General features: G+C 36.4%; 1 protein-coding gene across 1 annotated transcript in view; it reads right to left on the bottom strand.

The window, feature by feature from the left end:
* Positions 1-21,767, bottom strand: part of FARSB (phenylalanyl-tRNA synthetase subunit beta) — a 40,207-nt gene that overhangs the window by 5,128 nt on the left and 13,312 nt on the right. Inside the window, exons 14-16 of the mRNA XM_075507371.1 lie at positions 19,283-19,375; positions 16,885-17,002; positions 9,964-10,116 (exon numbers count right to left, since the gene is read on the bottom strand). Coding sequence (XP_075363486.1) covers positions 9,964-10,116; positions 16,885-17,002; positions 19,283-19,375 — 364 coding nt within the window. The remainder of the gene's footprint in view (positions 1-9,963; positions 10,117-16,884; positions 17,003-19,282; positions 19,376-21,767) is intronic.

The raw sequence follows: 21,767 nt of genomic DNA, 5'->3' as shown, positions 1-21,767 counted from the left end.
ATTTCCAATGTTCAGTGATGTAGAAATAATACCTTTAATTAAGGCTTCTGTAGTATGTCCTCAAAATCTGTAATTGCCGCTCTGTATTCAGGCAACAGGGCCACTTCGATTGCTTTGGGCTAATTCTTTGGCCAATAATCCAATAGAGCATGTAGTCTTTAACACATTTTCTGGCTAATTGACCCTCAAAGAGCTCCAAGTTCCCTGCACTCTTTGTTGTCAAACACCTTGCACAGTTTCTTTTCTCTACCTTACTCTCTCCCCTTTTCAAAAAGAAATAGATTAAAGTAGTATTATAGGCCGACAGTTGTACTAAGCCTTCAAACCCACTCGTTTGTTCCTATAATTTGAAGGAACATCGGAAGCTGAAGCTTAAGAAGGTAATAGAGCAGAGCTCATCTGGCCTCTGAAGTCTTTCATCTTAATTCTCCATCCCCTTAGTCACTCCAGCTGCCCTTTCACTACCTCAGCCTGACTGGTGGAGTATTTTACCTGTGCTACATTGGATGGAATTTAGGTTTGTGAGGCTAGATGTTGTTTTTCTGTTTAGGATCAGGTTCTTCACATTTTTGACTAATTCCCTCTTTTGGCAGATATGCTCAAATGCAAAGTCACAGGACTATCATACTGACTAAAATACTGACTATCAAACCAGTCAGTATTTTAAAAGGCAACTACCTTTTCTTGCCCATGTGCACAGTGCAGTCAGGCTCCCAGAGCCTTATGCAAAGCAACAGCAACCTCAGAATCGTATCTTGTCATGGGATGATTTATCTTTAGCTAATTTTTAAAATCACAGACATCTCAAATCTTGCATGATTTTTGGAACGTACTGAGAGACCAACTGCTCTTTTAAGTTGCACATTGTCAGCAGTTCTTCCCCCATATATTCTCATGCCTAGAAAAACCATACTTTGGGATCAGTGGTATATTTATTAACTTTAGTTTCCTGGTTTGTAACTCCTGACTAAAGCCATGCCAGAACAACCTCCACTCCCCAGATCACACCTAACTGTAATGACATGTCAGGAAATTCAAATCAGTACAATCAAATTTAAGGTAAGGACCTTATTTTTTTCCCCCCAAATAAAATAATTAACGCTTGAAAAGATGACAGAAGAAATATCTGTATGATATGAACAAATATGTCCTCTGTCTGAAGGACATCTTTCATTCTGATTTCTTCCTATGTTTCTTCAAAAGCCTCCACATACAGGGCAGAGCAAAAGAGGGTAAAGGGACAATCAATTATTTACCTGGACTGGTACACCGAATATCCAAAAATAGAGTTGAATACTAGAGTCCTTGTGCAGACAATGAGGGTAGGGAATATGGAGAATCATCCACAAATTTGCAGTGGTCAGTCAATTAATCATCTTCTCATGTTACAACTAAGTCAATGGCTGCATTTTTATTAACTTGTATCTCAGGGAGGGTGTAAGAAAAACTAATTCTTCTATCTCATAAGAACCCTCATATACAACTCTACAACTGAATACATTCTATTCTGTATTTGACTATATTTAAGACTATTTAGGGATCAATGATATTGTTTTACAATTACAAACTTAAAATACACTGTAAACAGTGTGGAAATAATCATAATACTGCTTGGGTCCAGGGTCAACCGTTGTTAGTCATGTTAAAGTGTGTTGCAGTGATGAACTGGGGACTGGTGTAGCTAGCAATCACTTTCCTTCATTTGCCTTGAGAACAGAGCTCAGTAGACTTTTAGGCTAGATTTGTTTTTCATTCTTGCTGTCGAGTGCCCCAGGAGCTTTAACAGAGAACATCCGGTGTTGCTGGATGTCAGGAAGTGGTTCAAGAATGTAATAGGTTTGGACCTCCTCTTTATTCGTCTGTATTATTCTCAGTATTACAGCAGTGTCAAACACTTAAGATTATTTGGGTAAAATCACTGTATTCCTGCCTTTCCTAATGGAAGGTAATATTTGGGTGGATGCTGAGGCTAAGGAAAGCAGACATTTTGTGTAACTAACTGATCTGGGTAACAGGATTTCACGTATTCAGTGCTGGAGTACCAGGGTGGCTGCTTAAATAATGTATACAGAAAAACTTAAGTAGGAAATCTAGAAAGATATCTATCAGATTCCATGTATTTTTCTAGAAATCAGTATTTGTGTATAAAGGTCAATAAATTTGCATTTGTGTGGCAGTTGTGAGAAACAGCAATTCTACACTGGAGTTTAGCTGCACTGTAGACTTACCATTACATAGCTAATCTTTGCTTTTAGGCCAGTTTTATCTGATTTATCCAGGCTTATCTGAAATGTTATACTTCATCCTTTCTAAAAGTCACAAACCCAAGCTGATATTGTGTCACAGCTATTTGTAAAACTAGAGAATTCCTAATCCCAAATAAAGCTTTTTTTTTTTTAAGTCTTGCTATTTCACTTGAGTTAGAGAACACAAAGCTTTGAATATTAAAAAACTTAATTTCTTTCTGTTCCATTACTGTTTTTATCCCTCTTTAAATATCTAAAGGAATAATTCACCCTTGCAAACACCAAATCTGTCAGACTAGGAAACAATAAACCATATTCTTTACGGTAGGGGGTATAACATACTCTATGTATACACAGTAAGGCAGCAGACTTTAGCTTTTAGGCTCTGTTTTCATTACAAGCATTAGAGAATAACAAGAACCAGCACTAAGTCAGTCTGCAAGTCTACTTTAGTATGTCATATTTAGTTTGCATGTTGTTTATTCACTTCATGTCCTAGGCTAAGCTGTCCTCCCCTCCCAATGACTTGACATTACTGTCGGAGATAAATAACAGCCACCCGATGTTATGCTTTCACAGCTACCACATTTCATGCCTTTTAGAAAACGACTTGACAAACTAGCATGGAGTTATACATAATTAAACAATGAATCTCAGCGGTCACTGGAACTGTTAATCGCTTAGTTTTAGCAACTAAGATTTCTGTTGCAAACCGATGCCTTGTGGCTGAAGCACATGGCTGTACCACTAGGAACAGAAATGCTTGAAATGGCTGAATGTGAGCCAGCCTGGGACCAGAAGCAATACTGGGTCTACAACAAATATGGCTGTTCTGCTTCTGGACCCAAACAAGGAGGATGTGTGCCTACTTCATGTACTGGGTTGAATCTGCACTAGCTCAGCATTTCTTTGCTATCTACCATTTCCCAATACATACAGCATAAGCAAAGGTAAAGTCAATTCCTCCACCATGGGCAACAGAAATACTATTCTTAGGATCCTGCATTCTAAAAGTTGATCTAAAAGTTTGAGCCAAAATCTTGCAAATTCCTGTTTAAAACTTTATTGCATAAATAAACGTTAGAAAATATATGTAAGATTAAATTTGAAGCACTGCCCCTCTGCCTCCATATCACAGCTCAAAAATCTGAGCTATCAATTCGGCATGATCACAATTGCTAGCATTAATGTTGTAGTGAAAATGAAAAGCATATAGACACTCAGTTGGCCTCTACCCATAGCAGGCTGTGCAGGAGGTGAAAACTGAATCAAAGGATGAAGCTGTGGCACTGGTCAAGGGTAGCACTTCACCAGAGAAGCCAGTGCAACCAGACCTGCACCCTGACCCTCCCTGCTTAAATCACTGCCCCCGTTCACTGAGAAAGGAGATGTGCAATTTGCTGCTATTTCTGCTGCTGGCTTGGATGAATAATTTCTTTTCTAGAGAAGGCTTTGCAACATTGAAAATATAGTTTATGATTAAGAAATAATTTTCTATTTCAAAATGTAAGGAGACAGACAGAAAAAACGGAAATGACCTAAGTCTATATTATATAATGTAAGCTGTGCCAGACGCTTAAAACTCTTGATGCAAGGAAGATTTTTATCTGTTAAGACTCGTTATGATGTATGATTAAAAAAGATAGTTGCCGGGGGGGGGGCGGGCAAGCTAAACTCTGAAGAGGCCTCCCCAGTAAGGAACAACAGAAGAGCAAAGACTTAATGTCAGGGAGAAGAAATGAACACCTTGAGCCCTTGAGCTCAGGAACACAAATGCCAATGTTTTAGATGGTTCTGGCAGTTGACAAAAGCTGTTAGAAGATTAAAAGTCTGTTAGGAGAAATGCTACTACTTCTTGGATCATCCCTAATCTGTCAGAATAAAATGCAATGGGAAGAAAAACATTGTAATCTTTATTAGTTAGTACTTGCAAAAAGAGGAAGGTAAGAGAAGATAACTTGTGTCTCTTTACAAGTTGACTTGACAACCCTCCCCAGAATATTTTTGCAGTTACCATAGATTTTTTCTCCCACTATTATACCATAGGAAACATACTTCCAAATGAGTCAATTCAAAGGAGTTTCTCTTCTGAAATTAATATTCTGAATTTGAGAAATAAGTATGTTCTTTGTTCTCTTACTGAAGTGCTGAAATGAAAGTGGTCAAAAATCAGAAAAGCTACTTACAGACAAAAATGAGAGAAATAAATTGCACTTCATAAAATGTGATTAATAACGGTGGCTGAAAATTCATCAAGGAAACTGAGTAATTTAGGAAAGATTAATGACTGGCAGCAATAAAGACAGCATTAGAAAGATTTTTTAAAATATTGGAAGCAAACTGTAGGTAGAGTGTTTTCATCTGCTAACAAGACTGTCTGGACTTTTTGAGGCAGAAATGTGTAAGGTTTTAATAAATATTTCTTTTCATCTGGGGTAAAAAAAGGGTATTCTTGAGTATAAAAGATGTCTTCCAGTCCTGAAAAAATGAAGAATATGTTTGGTTACATCTTCCAGGACTAGGATGTTTCTGAGATGCTAGGAGTCTCAGGCACCAGAATTCTGGTGTCTTTCTCAAAGCAGATATCCTGCCTGCTGCTGTTAACTTATAGTAACAATACTGGGAATTCTGTAGTACTAGAAATATGTTAATGTGGTGCCAGTATTCCAAGGTGGATGATCCAGATTGATCCTGGGTGAGAAAAAAATTATTTGGGAATCAGCAAATGTGAAATTCAGAGGACTTGAATACAGTCAATTACCAGCTGATACGTTTTTATTGAAAACAGATGTTGTCACATAAATCACATTATCGTCTTTCAAATTACAACTTTGGTAGCTAAATACAGTTACAAGGATGCAATAGCACCTATAAAGTATCTATTTTTGAATGCCAATTAAATGGATTAAGAATTGACTGATATCTTCTAGTATGTCACAAATTATATTTGGAGGTTTCATAGTAAAATTGGCACACTTCCTTTAATTTTCTATGAGTAAATACACAATTATTGACATTCATGAACGATGCAATGGCTGCCAAGACAGGCAATTGAAAGGCCAGGATTGCCATTAAGAGCAATCAAGCTATGGTTCCTTAAAATAAAATGGGTATTAATAATGCCAAGTTCAACATGGGTACTAAACATCTGTGTATATTATAGTCTCCCAATTTAAACTGATCACCAGAGATAAGATGCTGGGGTTCAATTCTATACATGTAACTCAGAATTAGCCCCAGACTTCCCTCCTCTTGTCTTGTGAATTGAGGTTTACAGTCTCTATCTTCTTTTAAAGTTGTTTGTTGTACAATTATTATTATAAAAGCAAATGTTTATTGATGTTCTTAGTTATGGAGATAACTATTACACCTCTAATTTCACAGCTAAACCTTACTAAATGAGAAGCTATTACTATGATTTACTGTGGAATTAAAATTTTATACGCTTTACCACACCTTTCATTTAATTAAATAAGGGCAGTAAAAAGAAGGGAGTGCAATTTCTCCCTTTTTTTTTTTGAAAGACAACTGTCAATTACTGAAGGAAGCAAGACTTAGTATACATTTATTAAGTACATATTTATGTTGAACACAAACGGGCTGACTTCCCAGCTTTACTAAACTGTTGATTACCCTAAAAGAATGAATGGCATGAATGTTTACTTTAAAAAAAAAAAAAGGCAAATTCCAAGAGTTAGCTGAAATTCACAAGAATCAATACTGTACAAAGAAGTAGCCCATGTCACAAGCTCACACTATTTAGGGACTGTTTTCACATGAATGAATGCTATTTTATCAAATGTCAATTTTGTCATGCGAGGCAGCGGGGCAGACAGTGAAGCAGTATTGATGCACAGATTTACCATTAACATTTTCTCTGAACCTGTCAAATTGCTTCATTTTCATAAAATATGGATATTATTTTCCCTTTTCAAACAGTTTGTGCCCAATTAACTTCCACCTGCAAAGTACAAAGAATCTCAGAAGGTACTGCAAAATCAGGGTTTCTTTCCTTAAATAAGGAACAGTCATTCTAAATGTTATAATGTGAGCGAGGATAATTATACCTTACACTTCACACCACTCCTTTGAAGATTGCAATATAGAATCCACTGTCAATATTTACTAAGCCCTTTTTAAATTCTTTTTAGCCTAAGTAAGACTTTACCATGGACCCCCCAAATCCCATTATTAACATCACCTCCTGTGATCATGGTCCTGATTTCTGGAAGAAAACAGTCATGTCAGATGGTCATCTAGAAGCACAAGATGACCAAAATGTTTCAGAAAACATACCCATTTCTACAGAGATTAAAACTTGAAATTAAGAATACCTTCCAATATAATTATCAGAATGCCTCTAGTTTTCAGTTCAAGGGAACTGAAACCAATGAAAGTGAACTCATAAATAAATAATTTTATTAAATAAAATTACTTGACAATATATGACCAAATTTATCTTTCTACCCGTATTTTTATTGCTTAAAAAGTTTGATTTTATTTTGTTTACCTCCTAATCATACACATCCATACTGATCTTTACATGTTATTAATGGTATGGAACTGGCTAAAATTTCAAGAGTTTTATGCAAAAAATTTTATTATGGAGCACATACAAATTAGAGGATTGATGCAATTATTGTAGTAGTTTCAATCTATGTTTGATTATGGATGCCTATGCTATAAAACAAATAAAGAAAAAAACCAAAATGCTTTTCTAGGCCAGTAATCGTAGGATTCACTAATGTATCAAAAAGTCCATTCTGTGCATTTTAAAACAATGGGTAGCACTTCAGAGTTCTGTCTTTAAAATGTTATAATTTTGTCTATTTAGTGGTGATAAGAAAAAAAATGGTTCCATTAGTAACTCTAAGAAACTGAAAAGCATTGAGTGCCAAATGTATGTTGAAATCCTTGAATTCAGTCACTCAAACTCCTCTCTTCCTTAAGGCTGCTCTAAACAGCTCTTCTCCATTTATTACCTAGCTCAGATTACACCAAAGCGTAGTGCAAAGGCCAGGGGAACATCACAATTTCACCCATATTTTCTAGCATCTGTACTTTTTTCACAGGTGTTGCTATAAAGGCAAAAAGGCTCTGACCTTAAGGTCAAATCACAGGGCACTTAGGTGTTGGTAGAACAGAAGGAGCTTAAATAACCATGATTTGCACATATGGACCAAAGAGGACTATAGTACAGGCATTTCATTTTTCAAAGTGAATTTGGAAAAGAGGCAAATATGTGTCCAATACATCTCTATCTATTCTTTGTTGCTCATTTAAAACAACATTTTTTCCCTGTATTGTTTTTCAATAATCACTGGAACTATTTTAATCAGTTACACAAGGAATAAAAACAACTGGACTAAAACCCTACCTTTACACTCTGTTGCTTACTAGTCTCAAGTTTTGCTTAAGATCACATACAGAAAAAGTATCTAGGGTCTTTCTACATCAGAGTCATAGGATAAACCCATTTCTCACTGTACAAATTTTAATTTGGCATAGGCAATAAAAAAGTGTGCTCCATAAAGATACATCTAAAAATCCATGCCATGTGTAATGTCCTGATTTAAAACCTCTGAAGTAACTTGCACTGTTCTTCTGAATTATTTCAGTATGCTGCAGTCTCTTAAGGTGTTACAGGATATTTCTTTTTTCACTCAGCAATTGACCTTACTCCATCATCTGCTGACATTTTCTCTCTCACATATGCTTAATTGACAGATTGCCAAGCAAGTTAAAAAAAACAAAAAAACAAAAAAACCAACCAAACAAACAAAATCCCCCAAACTACTTTGACTTCCAACCACCTCTGCAGTCAAGGTCTTTTAAGTAAGTTGGTGCAGAGACACTGCATTCACTATGGCACTAGAGTATCAGCCATCTGCATTATTACCAAGGTTAAATTCCAATGTCAGGAGAACTGCAAGGAATCTATATGCCATCCCAGGAGAGTTCCTGAATCACTGGCGAAACAGAAAGTAGTCGGCACTCTTTTTGTCTATAGCCAAAAGCCACAAACTGCTTGTAATATATTGCATATGACAAGGCATAATCCATCCTTTACACTAAATGCATTGTGGAGTAATGTCATGGGAATGTAGGGATTTTGGAATGGGCATTACAAATCCCATGGCATCAGGAATACTAAACAGCAGTAGTATCTTCAAATAACTTCTTCACTGTGTTAGGATTATTCTTTGAGATCTTTTTTTCCAGTTTCTTGAAGCCAGCCATGCATCATTGAAATGCTACAGTACAGAATATAAACCACTTGCAAATATTTTCAGTACTAAAGCAAACTCTTGATACGTCTATTCAAAAACAAGCTACAGAAGAGTTTTGAAAAGGAATCTAAGAGTTTGGTTTGACTTCAATGACAGCTGAGTACCCAGCTCCTAGAGGCTCTTCTAACCCCCCCACCCTACCCTCCTTCCAAATAAGAAGCTTTGCTATTACCTGTTCTGTGCTTGGTAGAATTAGAACAAAAAGTACAAATGTTTAAACATTCCTCTGGTCAACCTGGGAATCCTATTAACAATATTCTAATAAACCCTTTGAAAGTCTGCCTAAATAATACTGAGCAAAATACTACTTTGTCAAAAAACAGGAGGGGAAAAAAAAAAGCATCAATATATGACACAAATGTGCATTAAAGTGCTAGGAGACCAGTTGAAGTGTTATGTTTGGCACCTTGGCAGTGCAGTGCAAAACAGGGAGACATCTAACAATTTTTCATTAAAGTTCTATGAATAGGCAAGCTCGGTCAGGTTGTCAAGGGCTCTGTCAGTGCCACTTGTTCCACTAAGTGCAGAATGGAGGCACTTCTTCAAGCTGAGCCAATTTGAGTCAGTGCCTCATATCTCTCAACACCAATGCATGACGTATAAGTAGAATCATAGCTGCTATCCCTGCAGCCTTGCTTTTCTATGCTGTATTTACTACACTGTTATTTTAGGTAGCAGAAGAGATTAGTTGCTGATGTTTGCTCTCTTGCATCAACCTATGCTCTCTCAATGAAGTAATGGGGTCAGCCTCCTTGCTTTCTCTCTTACATGCATATGCACATACACAGAGGAGATTTTGCACTTAAGAATGTTATTTATAATTAATGTGCAGCTCACCCTGTATGGAGAAGGAAGAGGGCTGTTATACAAATACTTGTCTAAGCAGCAGGCTCAGTCTCAAAGACAGCAGGTCTTTGAATAACAAAATATATAAGGCATATATCTTCATATGAGTATATAAATAAAAGGTACATATGAATAGAAGCTATAGATAAAGCTATAAAATAAAAGATCAGGTGTAAGAAGTTGTCTTTTCCAGGTACTGTTAGTCAAACAGAATGCAGTGGGTACCTAGCATATTCATCAGTTTGGTGAATTCCTACCTACCCTTGCAATCGGCAGACTAATTCATTGTAAACAGTCCATGAAGTTCATGGCATACGCTTTACTGTAAGTCTCCTTAAAAAGCTGTTAACACGCAATTTATATAAAACTACTTGGAACAGCTCACAGAAAGACAGAAATCCCATTTTACAATCAGTGAATGCAGTTAATGCCTTTTCACTTATACTGCAGTACGATAGTATACAACATAATATTAATTCTTAGTGCCTACTGCTGAGAACCAAAAATTCACCTCGGATTGTAGGGGAACATTTGAGCTCCAGAACAACCTCTGCTGTACACTGCAGCTCTGTCTTCCTTACCTTCAGTTGCCTTGATTGTGTATCCATTCTCTTCATTTGGTGGTACTTCCAGAAGCTGCATGACCCTGTCCAGCAAACCATGGATGATCTCAAACCCTGGGCTCTTGTTGTAATAAACTGCACAGAAATGCCTGTAGTTTCTTGCACCTACATCTGAAGAAGAAGGAAACAATTACGTTATCTGGGAAATTTTATCACACTTTTAACCTTGCCTTTTGCATCAGTTTTCTTCTGCTGTACTGTGAGGCACTTGTGGCTGAAAGGAGAAATGAGTATGTAAAATGGCTTCTCTGACACACTTGTCATATAATCTCAGGAAATAATGGGATTTCTTTAACCCACTGGAGTCTCAGTCAGAACTGTAAAGAAAGATTTAAAGTATCCTATGCCTTGAGCAGGAAACAGGCTTGTTAAATACAAGTATTCTACACAGCGACAGGTACCAAGCATATAGTTAAGTGTTAAAGAAATTAAAAACAGACTAGCCAAAATGTAAATACTCAGTAAGCATCAGGAAACTTGTGATGCTGGTGATAAGTATTTATAGACCTCGGTTGCAGAATAACTACCAGTACAAAACAACTTGAAATGAGTAATAATGGTAGCATGGTGATCTGCGAAAGGATCTAAATTCACACAGGTTTCCAAATCACAACTGATGATTTTCATGATCATCTTGGACATCCCTGAAACCAAGTGACTATGAAAAACGTGCTGTATTTCACAACCTCAAGACTGCGGCACGAGTGTCGCCCACTTTGGACAGTTCCTTAAGTCAAAACCCTGCCTTCTCCCTGCTGTAAGTTTTCTTACATTATTGATTTCACCAAAACGCATTTTTCTTTTTTAAACTTCCATTTTTCTTTTTTAAACTTCCAACTTTTAAACTTCCAACATAGTAATATGTTGTTATACTTGTACCTTTAGACTACACCACTGCAATATACACTCTCTACGACCACTGTGGCCTACTTTGAAGCTTTAATCATTACGGATTTCAACATTTCTGCTTTTTGGAAGGAATGATCTAGGAACAGAGTAACAAGTCTATTGTCACAGCTGCCAATTAGTAGCAGTGAAATTCAAAATACTGATTAATGTAGTGAACTCGTTTATTGCCCTCAGGTCTTTACCTTCTCAAGGTTAAAGTTCAAGCATGTGTTCAGCAAGGTTGGCGTATACAAGGGCAAAGTTTGCTGAACCCAGAGAAGGACTTTTTATGTGACTGTCCTCTTCTTCTGGACATTCATATGCTTTGAAAGCATCTTAAGCATAGATACTGCATTTCACTTTGGACCAGACCTGCACTTCTGAAGGAAATATCCTGATCATCCCCACTTACCATGCTTCTGTTCACACTGTAAAGCAACCCTGCAGCATATAAGCCAGAGTCCTTTCAGTTGCAATTCAAGTCAGGGCAGGTGTTCCAGAAGGGCACCTAAATAGCTTCAACCACTCAAGGGCATTCAGCACACATAATCAGACTAGAGCTAGTCAAAAGGACCAATTACATGCATATAGCATGGACTGTGAGTCATCAACTGATCCCCTTCTATACTGCACTGCTTCGTAATATTGACATATAGCGCAGTAAGTTACAGGCAGATTTTCATGCATAGATTTCTTCCCTTTGTAGAGAGTCCTCTGGCATTGTGGTCTCCCAGTTGCTCATGTCTCAATAGACATTCGCGTATTTATCTCTTCCACTTAATGACAATTAGATATGCAAAAGAAATTTATTTACTGACAGCAACTGAATTACCTTCAGAAAAAAAAAAAAAGGAAATCCTTCAGATCTATTAATACTTGTAATATTTGAGGGGAAAGAGGGAATAAGAACTACTTCAGTAGTGAAGGAATTAAGAATAAAGGATTAAAAAGAACAACTCTCCCTGGTCTGCAAGTTAAGGTAGGGCAGCACCACTGGACATAAGGTTGCATGTGTAGAGCTTTCATATTTCTTTCCTGGAAATTACCCAAAAGAAACGTACATGAAATCCAGCATATGCCAGGGTGAGTTGTTCTTTATACAGTCCAATTGTGTGCACAGTGGGTATTTGTCAGGACCTCTAGTCATGAAACATCTCAGCTGGACTTAGTGTTCCCGGAAAAAAGGCACTGCACTGCATGCTGCCCAGAGAAAGAGTGTGGTTAAAGATCCCTGTATGGTTAGTGACTTCATGGGAGTTCCAGCTGCACCTACAGTCTGAATTGTACTTCTGTGTAGCTCTGGACGTAAGTATCAGAACTGAGTGCCTCAGACCTCAAGAAATGGTTCTTTTCTACAGGCATCAATTGTTTGCTGCTGCATTCAATACAAGAAATAGAGGACATCTAAATAAACAGGAGCCAAGCTCCAAACAAGGAAAGGAGTGGGTTCTTCAGGCAGCATAGAGTTAAGTAGTGAAACTTCTTCCCCACAGGATTCGGTCAATGCTGGAAGTTTACATGGTTCTGAGGAAGCAGAGGAAACTCATAGGAGATAAATCTGTTTGTTACTAGAGACAAAGAAACACGTTTGAGTCAGGAAGTCCCTGAGCTACTCGTGGCTGGAGAACAGGGGAGCACTCCAGAAGTATTATATACGCTTACCTGCTCTCATGCTTTTCCCTTGACGAACACTTTTAGCTAGAGTTACAGACAGGTTATTGGGCTAAATGAGCCTTTGGTCTGACCCGCCATAGCCAATCTTTATGCTTGATGTACAGTAAGATTAAATGCAAGCAGAAACTCTAGTGCTCCTTGGATGTTCCCTGAACTGTTAATATCTACCACATAAGAAATTAGAATTTTTTTTTTTAAATTAAATTTACATCTTGCTTATTTGGTCCAACTAACCATTTAGTAACAAAAAAAAAATCTATCAAAAACTAAACAGGAAAATGTTTACCAATTGGCTAGAAATACAAGGATTAAAGAGGACTGCAAAATACAGGAACAAGAGCCTACACAAAAGACGAAAGCACAGCCTTTTTGAGCCAAAAGTCATTCAAAACTTCTAGAGCAGCAATTTGGCAATACAGCTGCAAGTTTTCTCAACAGTCACTGAAAGCTGAACTTACTGTGGCAGTAAGTCTGTATTTTGTCACTCAGGAACTTTTTCCTGTCATTACAATAATTTGCAGTATTAAATAATGCTGGAGAATCCAATCCTGAAGTTAAAATGGCAACACAGAAAAGTAAAGCCTACAGAGAAAATATCAATAAATGCAACATCTGATTTCTGGTCTGAGTACGCTGGCTGTTCAGTCCCATCATTATGTATCTCTGTTTCCTAGCTCTTCTAAGATACCAATTAGTAATACACAGTCATGAATGGTAGATAATCTATTTTCATGTTGTACTGAGCAATGGAAAAGAAGAAAATGTTTTCCCCTTCCCCAAGTTTTTATTTGTTCCTAAGTCTGAATGTTCTTTGGGCTAGATGTTCAATATAATTATTTTATTTTTTTCTGTGATTCATTATGCTGGCAGAATTTGTGACAACTATCTGAATTTAATTTCATTATTATTTAGATAGTCAATGCTGTCTTCAGATGACTATTCTTAACTAATGCATCAGAAATAAACATACACAACAATTTTTATACCTCATGTTTTCAAGCCAACTGTAAAAATCCTTGGTAAAGGAAAGGATACATTTTCAAGCATTTCAAAAAACTGTGTTCTAAAACTTACTCCTTTACAGAGTTGTATTACAACACAAGAAGTTCATTCACAACAGGCAATAGGAAGAAAAAAGAAAGTATTAGGAACTGTATGCAAAAGCTGGCAGATGTTAGAAATGCTTCGGTTCTTTATAACTCACGTAAGAGATCTCTTGTGTCATGCCATGAAACAATTCTATTTTTTAAATGAGCCTGCCAAGTATAGTTATATTTTTTTTTTTCCCCTCAGACTTCAAAGCACTTCCTGGGGATGCTGCTGAAAAACTATCCAAAGGATGGGCAGCTGGTTAGGAATATGTGAGCCAAAAGAGTGCAGGGGAAGATAAAGCAGTGTTGTGTACTGCCCCCTTCCAAATTAGAGATGCTTCAGAAAAATGACTGGGTGATCTGAAAGGGGGCACCTGCTCATTTAAACTTCTCTCACAGCCTCACAAAAATCACAAATTATTTTCTGCATATTAGTAACGTTCCCTGACAGTTTGGAAAACTGCTTCAAAATATAGCAGCAGCTGTACTCACAAATCACAGAATCACAGTAATAAATGATGTAAATTATGCTAAATGTGTGCTACCATAAGCTTGCCAGATTCTCCGAGATCACTGGTCAGAGGTGATTTTCTAATGGATTAATTTCTTTTGTTGCAGTAAGGGAGAGAAAGGCAATTCTCTGCTAGGACTCATGGTGTAAGGTGCTGATGTATATGCTGAACTAGTGTAACTATCCTACCAGAAGTGACTATCTAGTGTTACAAGCTAACCACACAAATGCTGTGTAACGTATTCAAAATCAGCACATTTCCTCCTGTCTTGAGAAGAAACATTTCTGCTCAGATTTGGTTCCATTTAGTTATATTAAATCTGGCACACGTTTTGCTAATTTAGTACATCAAATCTTTCTGCCAGATATGTCTGAAGAGAAATAAGTTCGGTTCACCTTGGTAAGCATGAGTTCTGTGTAAGAAGGTACTTTATTAAAAACCAGTGTGTTTAAAAGAGCTAGGTTCATTCACACATGAATGACTACAAGATGCCATTTCAAATACAGTTAATGTCAGTACTCTTTTGACCCATACTTTTTAAATTATTAATTGGAAATTCTGCATGCCAAAATCGTGAAACAATAAAATTAAATTAGTCAGTCTGATGACATAAGCCTTCTGCAGGAAATCTCATTCCATATGTGAGAGGACAAACCCACATTTTTCAGTGTTTGCAGAGTTACCAGTTTTTCTTTCTCCCCTCCCCTTTCAAACTGTTTATTAGGCAAGTTTAATTTTGGAAGTAAATTTGATAAAGTAGGAAGTAAATTTGAGTAGTTATTCTAAACACAACATTAAAAACAATTTCAGATACTGGTCACAGTCTGTAAGTGCTCAACCCATGAGAGGGCTGCACAAGAGCATAGAGTACAAAGCTGCTGCCTCAGAAGTCTTTATCTTTCATCTGTTGCAACGATTCCCATCAAAATTAAGTACACTGCAAAATCAGTCTTTATAAAACTGTTAAGCAGCCATCCACATAAATGAAAGCTTTCAAGAGCTACAATTAACACACATGAAATAAAAGTAATCAATTTAACTTCCAAATTTCATAAAGCCAGAATATTTTATACATTGTATAAATCCTTATTCCAAGATAAATAGCCCCACTCTTGGTTCTGAAGAATGCTGATGCTATTCTGCCATCTGTACCACATTTTTTGCATTCTAGCTAACTCCACGCCCAACAAGGAATGAGCTGTACCACCAAACTGTCTATATTTAATAAAAAAAAAGTCTATATGGTTTGCTAAAAGTGCTTATTTTGCTTGGCAAGGCTTTTTTTTCTTTAAAAAAAAAAGTAATCTACAAATTAAATTCATCACCAAAGCAATTTACTTGCCATTTTGTTTATGCCTTATATAAACCTTTGTTTTGCAGATCCCAGATACCTTAAACACAACCACTAAAATCTGAAACCAGATAAAGAAACAACAGAACAAGTTCTGCTGCTGAATTTAAAGTAATGTCAGCCTTTTTCACCGAGAGGCAAAACTTCAAAGTTGTAACTCAGTGTACAAGCACTTCCACCCAAAAGTTCTAGCTTGTGCACTCCTTTTCCCCTAACATACCACATAGAAAGAAACAAATCAGTGAATTTTAGACAAATTTTTAACATTTTAAAAATCCATTTTTACAGTTCGTTTTACTCTGATACATTTTTCCAGATAAAAAAGATAATCTGAAATTTTGATCCTATACAGTGAAATCAGTGCAAAGAGGCCCCATCACACAGGAAGGATTTCACTGAAGCTTTTGAACTAGCTGCTTTGGCTGTTTCACATAAAACAATTAAGGTTACAGAACAATTCAAAGGCAGCCACGCTTTTTTAGCATAGTTGGATGAAGTGGAAAGATAAGGAAAATCTTTTTGTAGATGAGAGGGGAAATTTTATACTGTCGAGCTTTTTATTTATTTATACATTTTTATACACAGACTTGCTCCGATCTTTACCCTGTATCTGTGCTACAAATCTAATTCTTCATATTGGTTGTCAGTTTTCCAGAAGATAATTTTGGAGAACAAATACAAGCAATCCTGTTTAAAAAGGATGGGAACATGGAAAAGGGATCATGCTGAGACACACTGACGCCAATATTTTCTTCTGAGTTACAGCTCTCCAGAATCGAATCAGTCTGCAACTACAACCTGCTATTCCCAGGCTTGAGACATACTGCTTTTCAGTTGGCACAGCACTGCACATCTTCGAGACTGCAGCAGTTTAAACAGGTTCTAGTACTGTAATAGCAGTATGCCTTCAATATTTACTACTTTCCAAGGTTTGTGCCACTTGAAAACATTACCAGCAGGGAGTTTCTCTCTTGAGTCAGCCATGATAGGAATGCAAAGGAGCACTAGGTTAAGAACAAGTAAAAATGGGTGCATCAACTTAAGCAATTTAGAGCAGGTTCTTTTTTGGTGAAAAATTGTCTTGCATTTATCCATGGAGTCTTGCAGTATTCTTGTCAGATTTTAATGGATATTTTGATGCCTAAAAATATTTACAGGGTACCCGCTTGCACTTCTGAGAATCGTTATCTCTAGCCACTCTAAAATCTAGCCTGTTATGCCGATCTTTTAACTCTGTTAAAAACCAGCATGTAGTATGTAGTGATTATTATATTTCTAAAGAAATACAGATTTACTTACTATTACCATTTAGTATGTAAACATATATTTCCATTATCAAAGATTCTGAGGAATCTTCTCTTACCTGTATTAGGATCTTTTACTACAATATCAGAAATCTCAAAGAGTTTGAGAGGCAAGGGCATCTTTCGGTTAGCCGCAATAGTTTTCAGCAGCCCAGGAAGGAGGGTTGTACGTGCCACCTGCAGGACAAACATGGTTGCTGCAATTGAAATACCTTCCAAAATAGCTAATGTTAGGTTTCTTAAATTTTTGGTTTGGTCACTTCTAACAAGAGTTTAAAAGTAGTCAGGTGTAAATACTTCAGTAATCTCTTATGTTTGAGCATCTTTGATTTAGAATTATTAAACCTGAAAATGTACATTCTCTGCACGTTCTTTATACTGCCTTTTCTGAAAGAGCATACATGTGAGCTTAAGAATAGGTATCATTTCACAGATGCTTGAGCTGCAGCGCAGGGTAGAAAAACAAACAATACAGAAAGAAGTGCAAAAATATTCCCATAAATTTAATCTCACATGCAAAAGGTAAATACTAAGTGGAAATACTAAAATAAAATTATTAAATTATTTTTATATAAAATTATTTTTATTGATATAATAAATCACTATATTTTATAATAAATTATTTTTATTATTATTATTAAATTATTAAAATTATTTCCAATTAAAAATTGGAAATATTAAATGCTATCTGAAATATTATCTTGATACCTCCTGACATCAGTCAATGATATAGGCAGAACCTAAGCAACAGAAATGGATATATTCAGATTGCAGTTGTGGACAACCTGAAATACACAGAAAACATATGCAAAGAACCAAGGCAGGATGCAATCATATTAGTGTTCTTACATTCACACATATTTGCTGTGTTCTCCATTCAAATACTTCCTTAGAAGTGCAGCTTTTTTTTTTTTTTTTTCCAAACTGGAAGAGTCTGATTCAAAAAATCTAATGGAAAAAACATGGGAGTGACTGTGTGCTGCTTGACTGCAGGTAAAGAGTTACCACGTGCTCAGCCATAGTTACTTATCATTCGGCATGCAGCATTTCTGTCTATTTATCCTACTTTTCCTAACCAATGAAGAGTTCCAGCTGCACTACCCAGCTGGAAGAGGGTCCCTGGCATCATCCTGCCCTTGTCTTGCTGGAAGAGGATAGGGGATGAGGGAAAAGCCGTCCTGAGAATCCGATCACAGTTAACATCTGAAGCTGAAAGTTTATAGTGCATCACAAAGAGTAATCCTTCCCAATTTTCAGGGAGGCCTACATATTTTAAAAGATTGAGGCTATTTTAGCCACAAGGAATATTCAGCCAGTAGTATAACTGCTTAGCAGCATTGCTACTGCAAAGGCCTGCAGTCGTTGAAGAATAGGAATCTGAAAGTGTACCTGGCTAGAGGGGCTGCCACTTTTTCTCTTTTTGTTCACACTCAGTATCGTTTGTTTGTGGTACATTCTATATTGCTCAGTTGTAATCACCATGCCAAATGATATATATAAACAGGTGATAATAGTCTAAATAGATTACATTAGTGTCTTGCATGACTCCTTATTTGTGGTACCAAATAGAATAGAAAATATACGAAGGTACCCAAAAATTCTGTTCCTGAATCTCAGGACAGCAGAAGACTGTTTTTAGTATTAGAGATAAGATCTAGAAAGGTATTTTAGACACTCAGAGAAATCAGGCTTACTGAAGAAGATCTTGAGGAAAAAAACACCACAAATCACAAAACATTAATACCCACAGACTGCTGAAACTTTTCTAAACCTTTCTAAAGAGTGTTTACCTTTGTATTTCTTAGTTAGAAACAAAAAAAAGCCTCTACATTTACCTTCCCTGTAAACTTAAGAAAGCATCTTTTTAAAAAAACAGTCTCTAAAAGAAATACAAAAACTATGGGTACACTTTTAGGTATTTACAGAATTGTTGAGAATACTGTACTTAAGCTCTCACTCTCTGCTCTAGCAAAGATCAAATGATCTAGATATGGGTATTAAAATACTTAGAGCAATACAGAATTTTAAAAAAAAGAGTAATAATGGTTAATAATTTTTAAAAAAACATTTCCTATCCAGAGCTCAGGAAGTTTAGAGATTGCCAGGCCTAGTAGTTCCATTTATATTGAATGGCTTTTCTAAATGCGGGAGTTGGTCAATCATCTGGAATTTTCTGTAATAAGACAGCTCAGTTTTGCCACATGATGTCATACAGAGCGTGGTATTTTACTTTATTGAAAAGCTAATAGTACTTCACACCAAATAAGGTATTTCTCACTGAAGGAGTAACAGAAAATGACTGCTGGCAAGTTTAGCACATAAATATGCACATCCTCTAATGCAGGAAAAGTAGCTCTATAGTTTATAAATTTTATTTCCTGTTGGTTCCTTTCTTTCCTCTTTAAATATAGAATCTGTAACAATGTTGCTCTCAAAATTTGACCTGAATTACCTCACCTGAAATTCTGCAGTTTTGGGGTTTGCTATGCGCACTGCTTTTGTTGCAGAGACGTCCATGCCAAGTTTATCTGCAATGTCTTCTTGAGAACACTGAGAGGAAGAGACAAAAACCCACCAAGGTCAAGTAGTTAAAACAGACAGTAAGCCAATGATGAAATTTGATATCAAGAATGAACAATGCAATTGTAGCACTTGCTCTGAGGCCCCATAGTATATGCTCTCACGTACAACATCCACTCATAATAAAAACTAAGCCCCAGTCTTAAGTCTAAGTAGGCAAACTGGTTTATCTACAAATGTTAATTACTAACCAAAATAAAGCTAATTTAACAACAACAACAAAAGGCAAGTGTTTATTTAGGCTTCTGTCATGGATTGCTGTCATCTGTTTTAAAAACAGAGCCTCAGATTCTGCCCCCTGACTAGCAGTGGGTAAAGTATTTTATTCTGAAAATAGCACTTGTGAAGGGAATGGTACCCGAGCTTTCTCACAAAGAAAACAATCTCTTGGGGGCTCCTTATAGAAAGTAAAGTACCGTCTATGAAAAAATGGGTCATATGGCCAAGCCTTCAATTTTCATAGCTGCATAGGGTTCTCATAGTTCATTGTTGTTGTTTTCAAGTATTTTTAAAGCCCTTATTCTCAAGGTGTATTTTTAAGCTTGTCAGTAAAGCAACACACATGCACTTTATCAGGCTCAGATGATGTCTGTGCACATACAGCAACAGATGCTACTGATAAGATCCATACTACAGAGTTCCAGAATTTATAGCTTTATTAATGTATTAAAGAAACCAATAGCAGGCTAGGCATGTAATTGAGGATTTGCTAGTATACTGCAGTCTCCCAGAAGTGTTCTCTTTACACTGGCAGCACTCCGAAAAGTGTGTTGATAGACCAAACGTGAGGAAAATGAGCAGATGATACCATCTGAAAAAGTGGATTATTGAATACAAAAAAATAAAATCTTAAATGAATGCTGACCTTAGGAGAAAACTGTGCTAAACAGTTTTCAGATGTGTATCTAAACTATGGTATATTACTGTGATTTAACTAAATGCATTGTGGCTAAACTGGAGCTCCTCAAAGAAAGAGATGTTATTGTGTACAAGTATAATTTGGGACTCAAACCAAGAAACTGATTGTATGCACAAATACATAAGCAGTGTTTGTCATATAACACTGGGCTACAGGATGTTGTAGCATAAATGATATTTGTCATAGTCATAGGCCTCACACTGGTGTTTTAATAAAGTGTTGGTGACACAGCAGACTGGGTTTCATCATGCCACAGCAGAAATACAAATAGGTAATGTGATAACATGATACACTGTGTGATCTTACAAAATTCTGCTGTTGCAGTTCATAAAGGTCCTCAGTTGTAGTGATGTAATATATTCAGTGTTTTTAAGCATATTACCTATTCAGTGCTGAAAAAATGGCATGGTATTTATTAATGAATAAGGAAAATCTATAAAAGCTTGACCATGTTATACATATTATTTCCCCAACATGGTACTACCATGGGTAGTCTGAATATCTTTGTCACATACTAGCACTGCAGGAAGTAATACTAGTTATTGCCCTGGTTACTTAAATGAGTTAATAACAAAATATTAAAACTGGAATGTATTCTTCAGACTTTAGAATTAGTCCAAATTTTGCTTTTGAAGCTCCATGAAATCTGAAGGTGTTAAAATTTTATTCAATCCATTTGCATTACCAACTTTGGTTGCAATATCTGAACTTTTCAAATGCGTGGAAGTGTTTTAGGAGCCTGCATCACGGCATCTTAAAATCTTTGAGCAAGTTATCAAAAAATAATCTGTGATCAGATAACTATCTCTTAAAAGATTGTGTACTTTCAGGGATGGACAATTCTGGCCATCTAGTAAGTTTTAAGTTCAGGAAAAGGTTGAGAAATTCCACAGAGGTTTTAATAGAATATGTGATGGTAGCTCCCCATATGCTAAAATGTCCACCAATTGCGCTTTAAGGCAAAGGCTTTGAGCAGATCTTGCAACAGAAAGGATTTTCTAAAATGTATAGTGTATTTTCAATAGCTGACTATGCCAATCTCCACATATGGACAGTTACCATATAAATTTGGAGGGCATGGGGGTGTACTTAACTTTTTTTTTTTTTAAATAGTAGATCAGGTTCTTTGATCCAGTTCACAACTATGGCAAAGGGGTATGAGCAAGTCACCATGACAAAGATGGTGTTTCCTACTGAACATTTTATTTCAACAAAACAATCCTGCTGCAAAATTTCAGTATTAGAAATTATGCCAGCTGTTAGTACTGGAGTGGCATATGCTGCTGCAGAGTCCTTATTTTTGGTGAAAGACTACTTGCATGGCTGTAACAAATAATATTAATAATACCTGCAATCAGTGGTAACAACAATTATTATATTTTTATTTGTTCTTCCATGCAAACAAAAACCACCTGTGGTGAAATTTACAGAGCAATTCGTATC

Source organism: Mycteria americana, chromosome 7 (genome assembly GCF_035582795.1).
Source record: "Mycteria americana isolate JAX WOST 10 ecotype Jacksonville Zoo and Gardens chromosome 7, USCA_MyAme_1.0, whole genome shotgun sequence".
NCBI lineage: Eukaryota > Metazoa > Chordata > Aves > Ciconiiformes > Ciconiidae > Mycteria > Mycteria americana.
The sequence above is the reverse complement of the archived record's forward strand: the minus strand, read 5'-3'. Positions and strand labels throughout refer to the sequence as shown.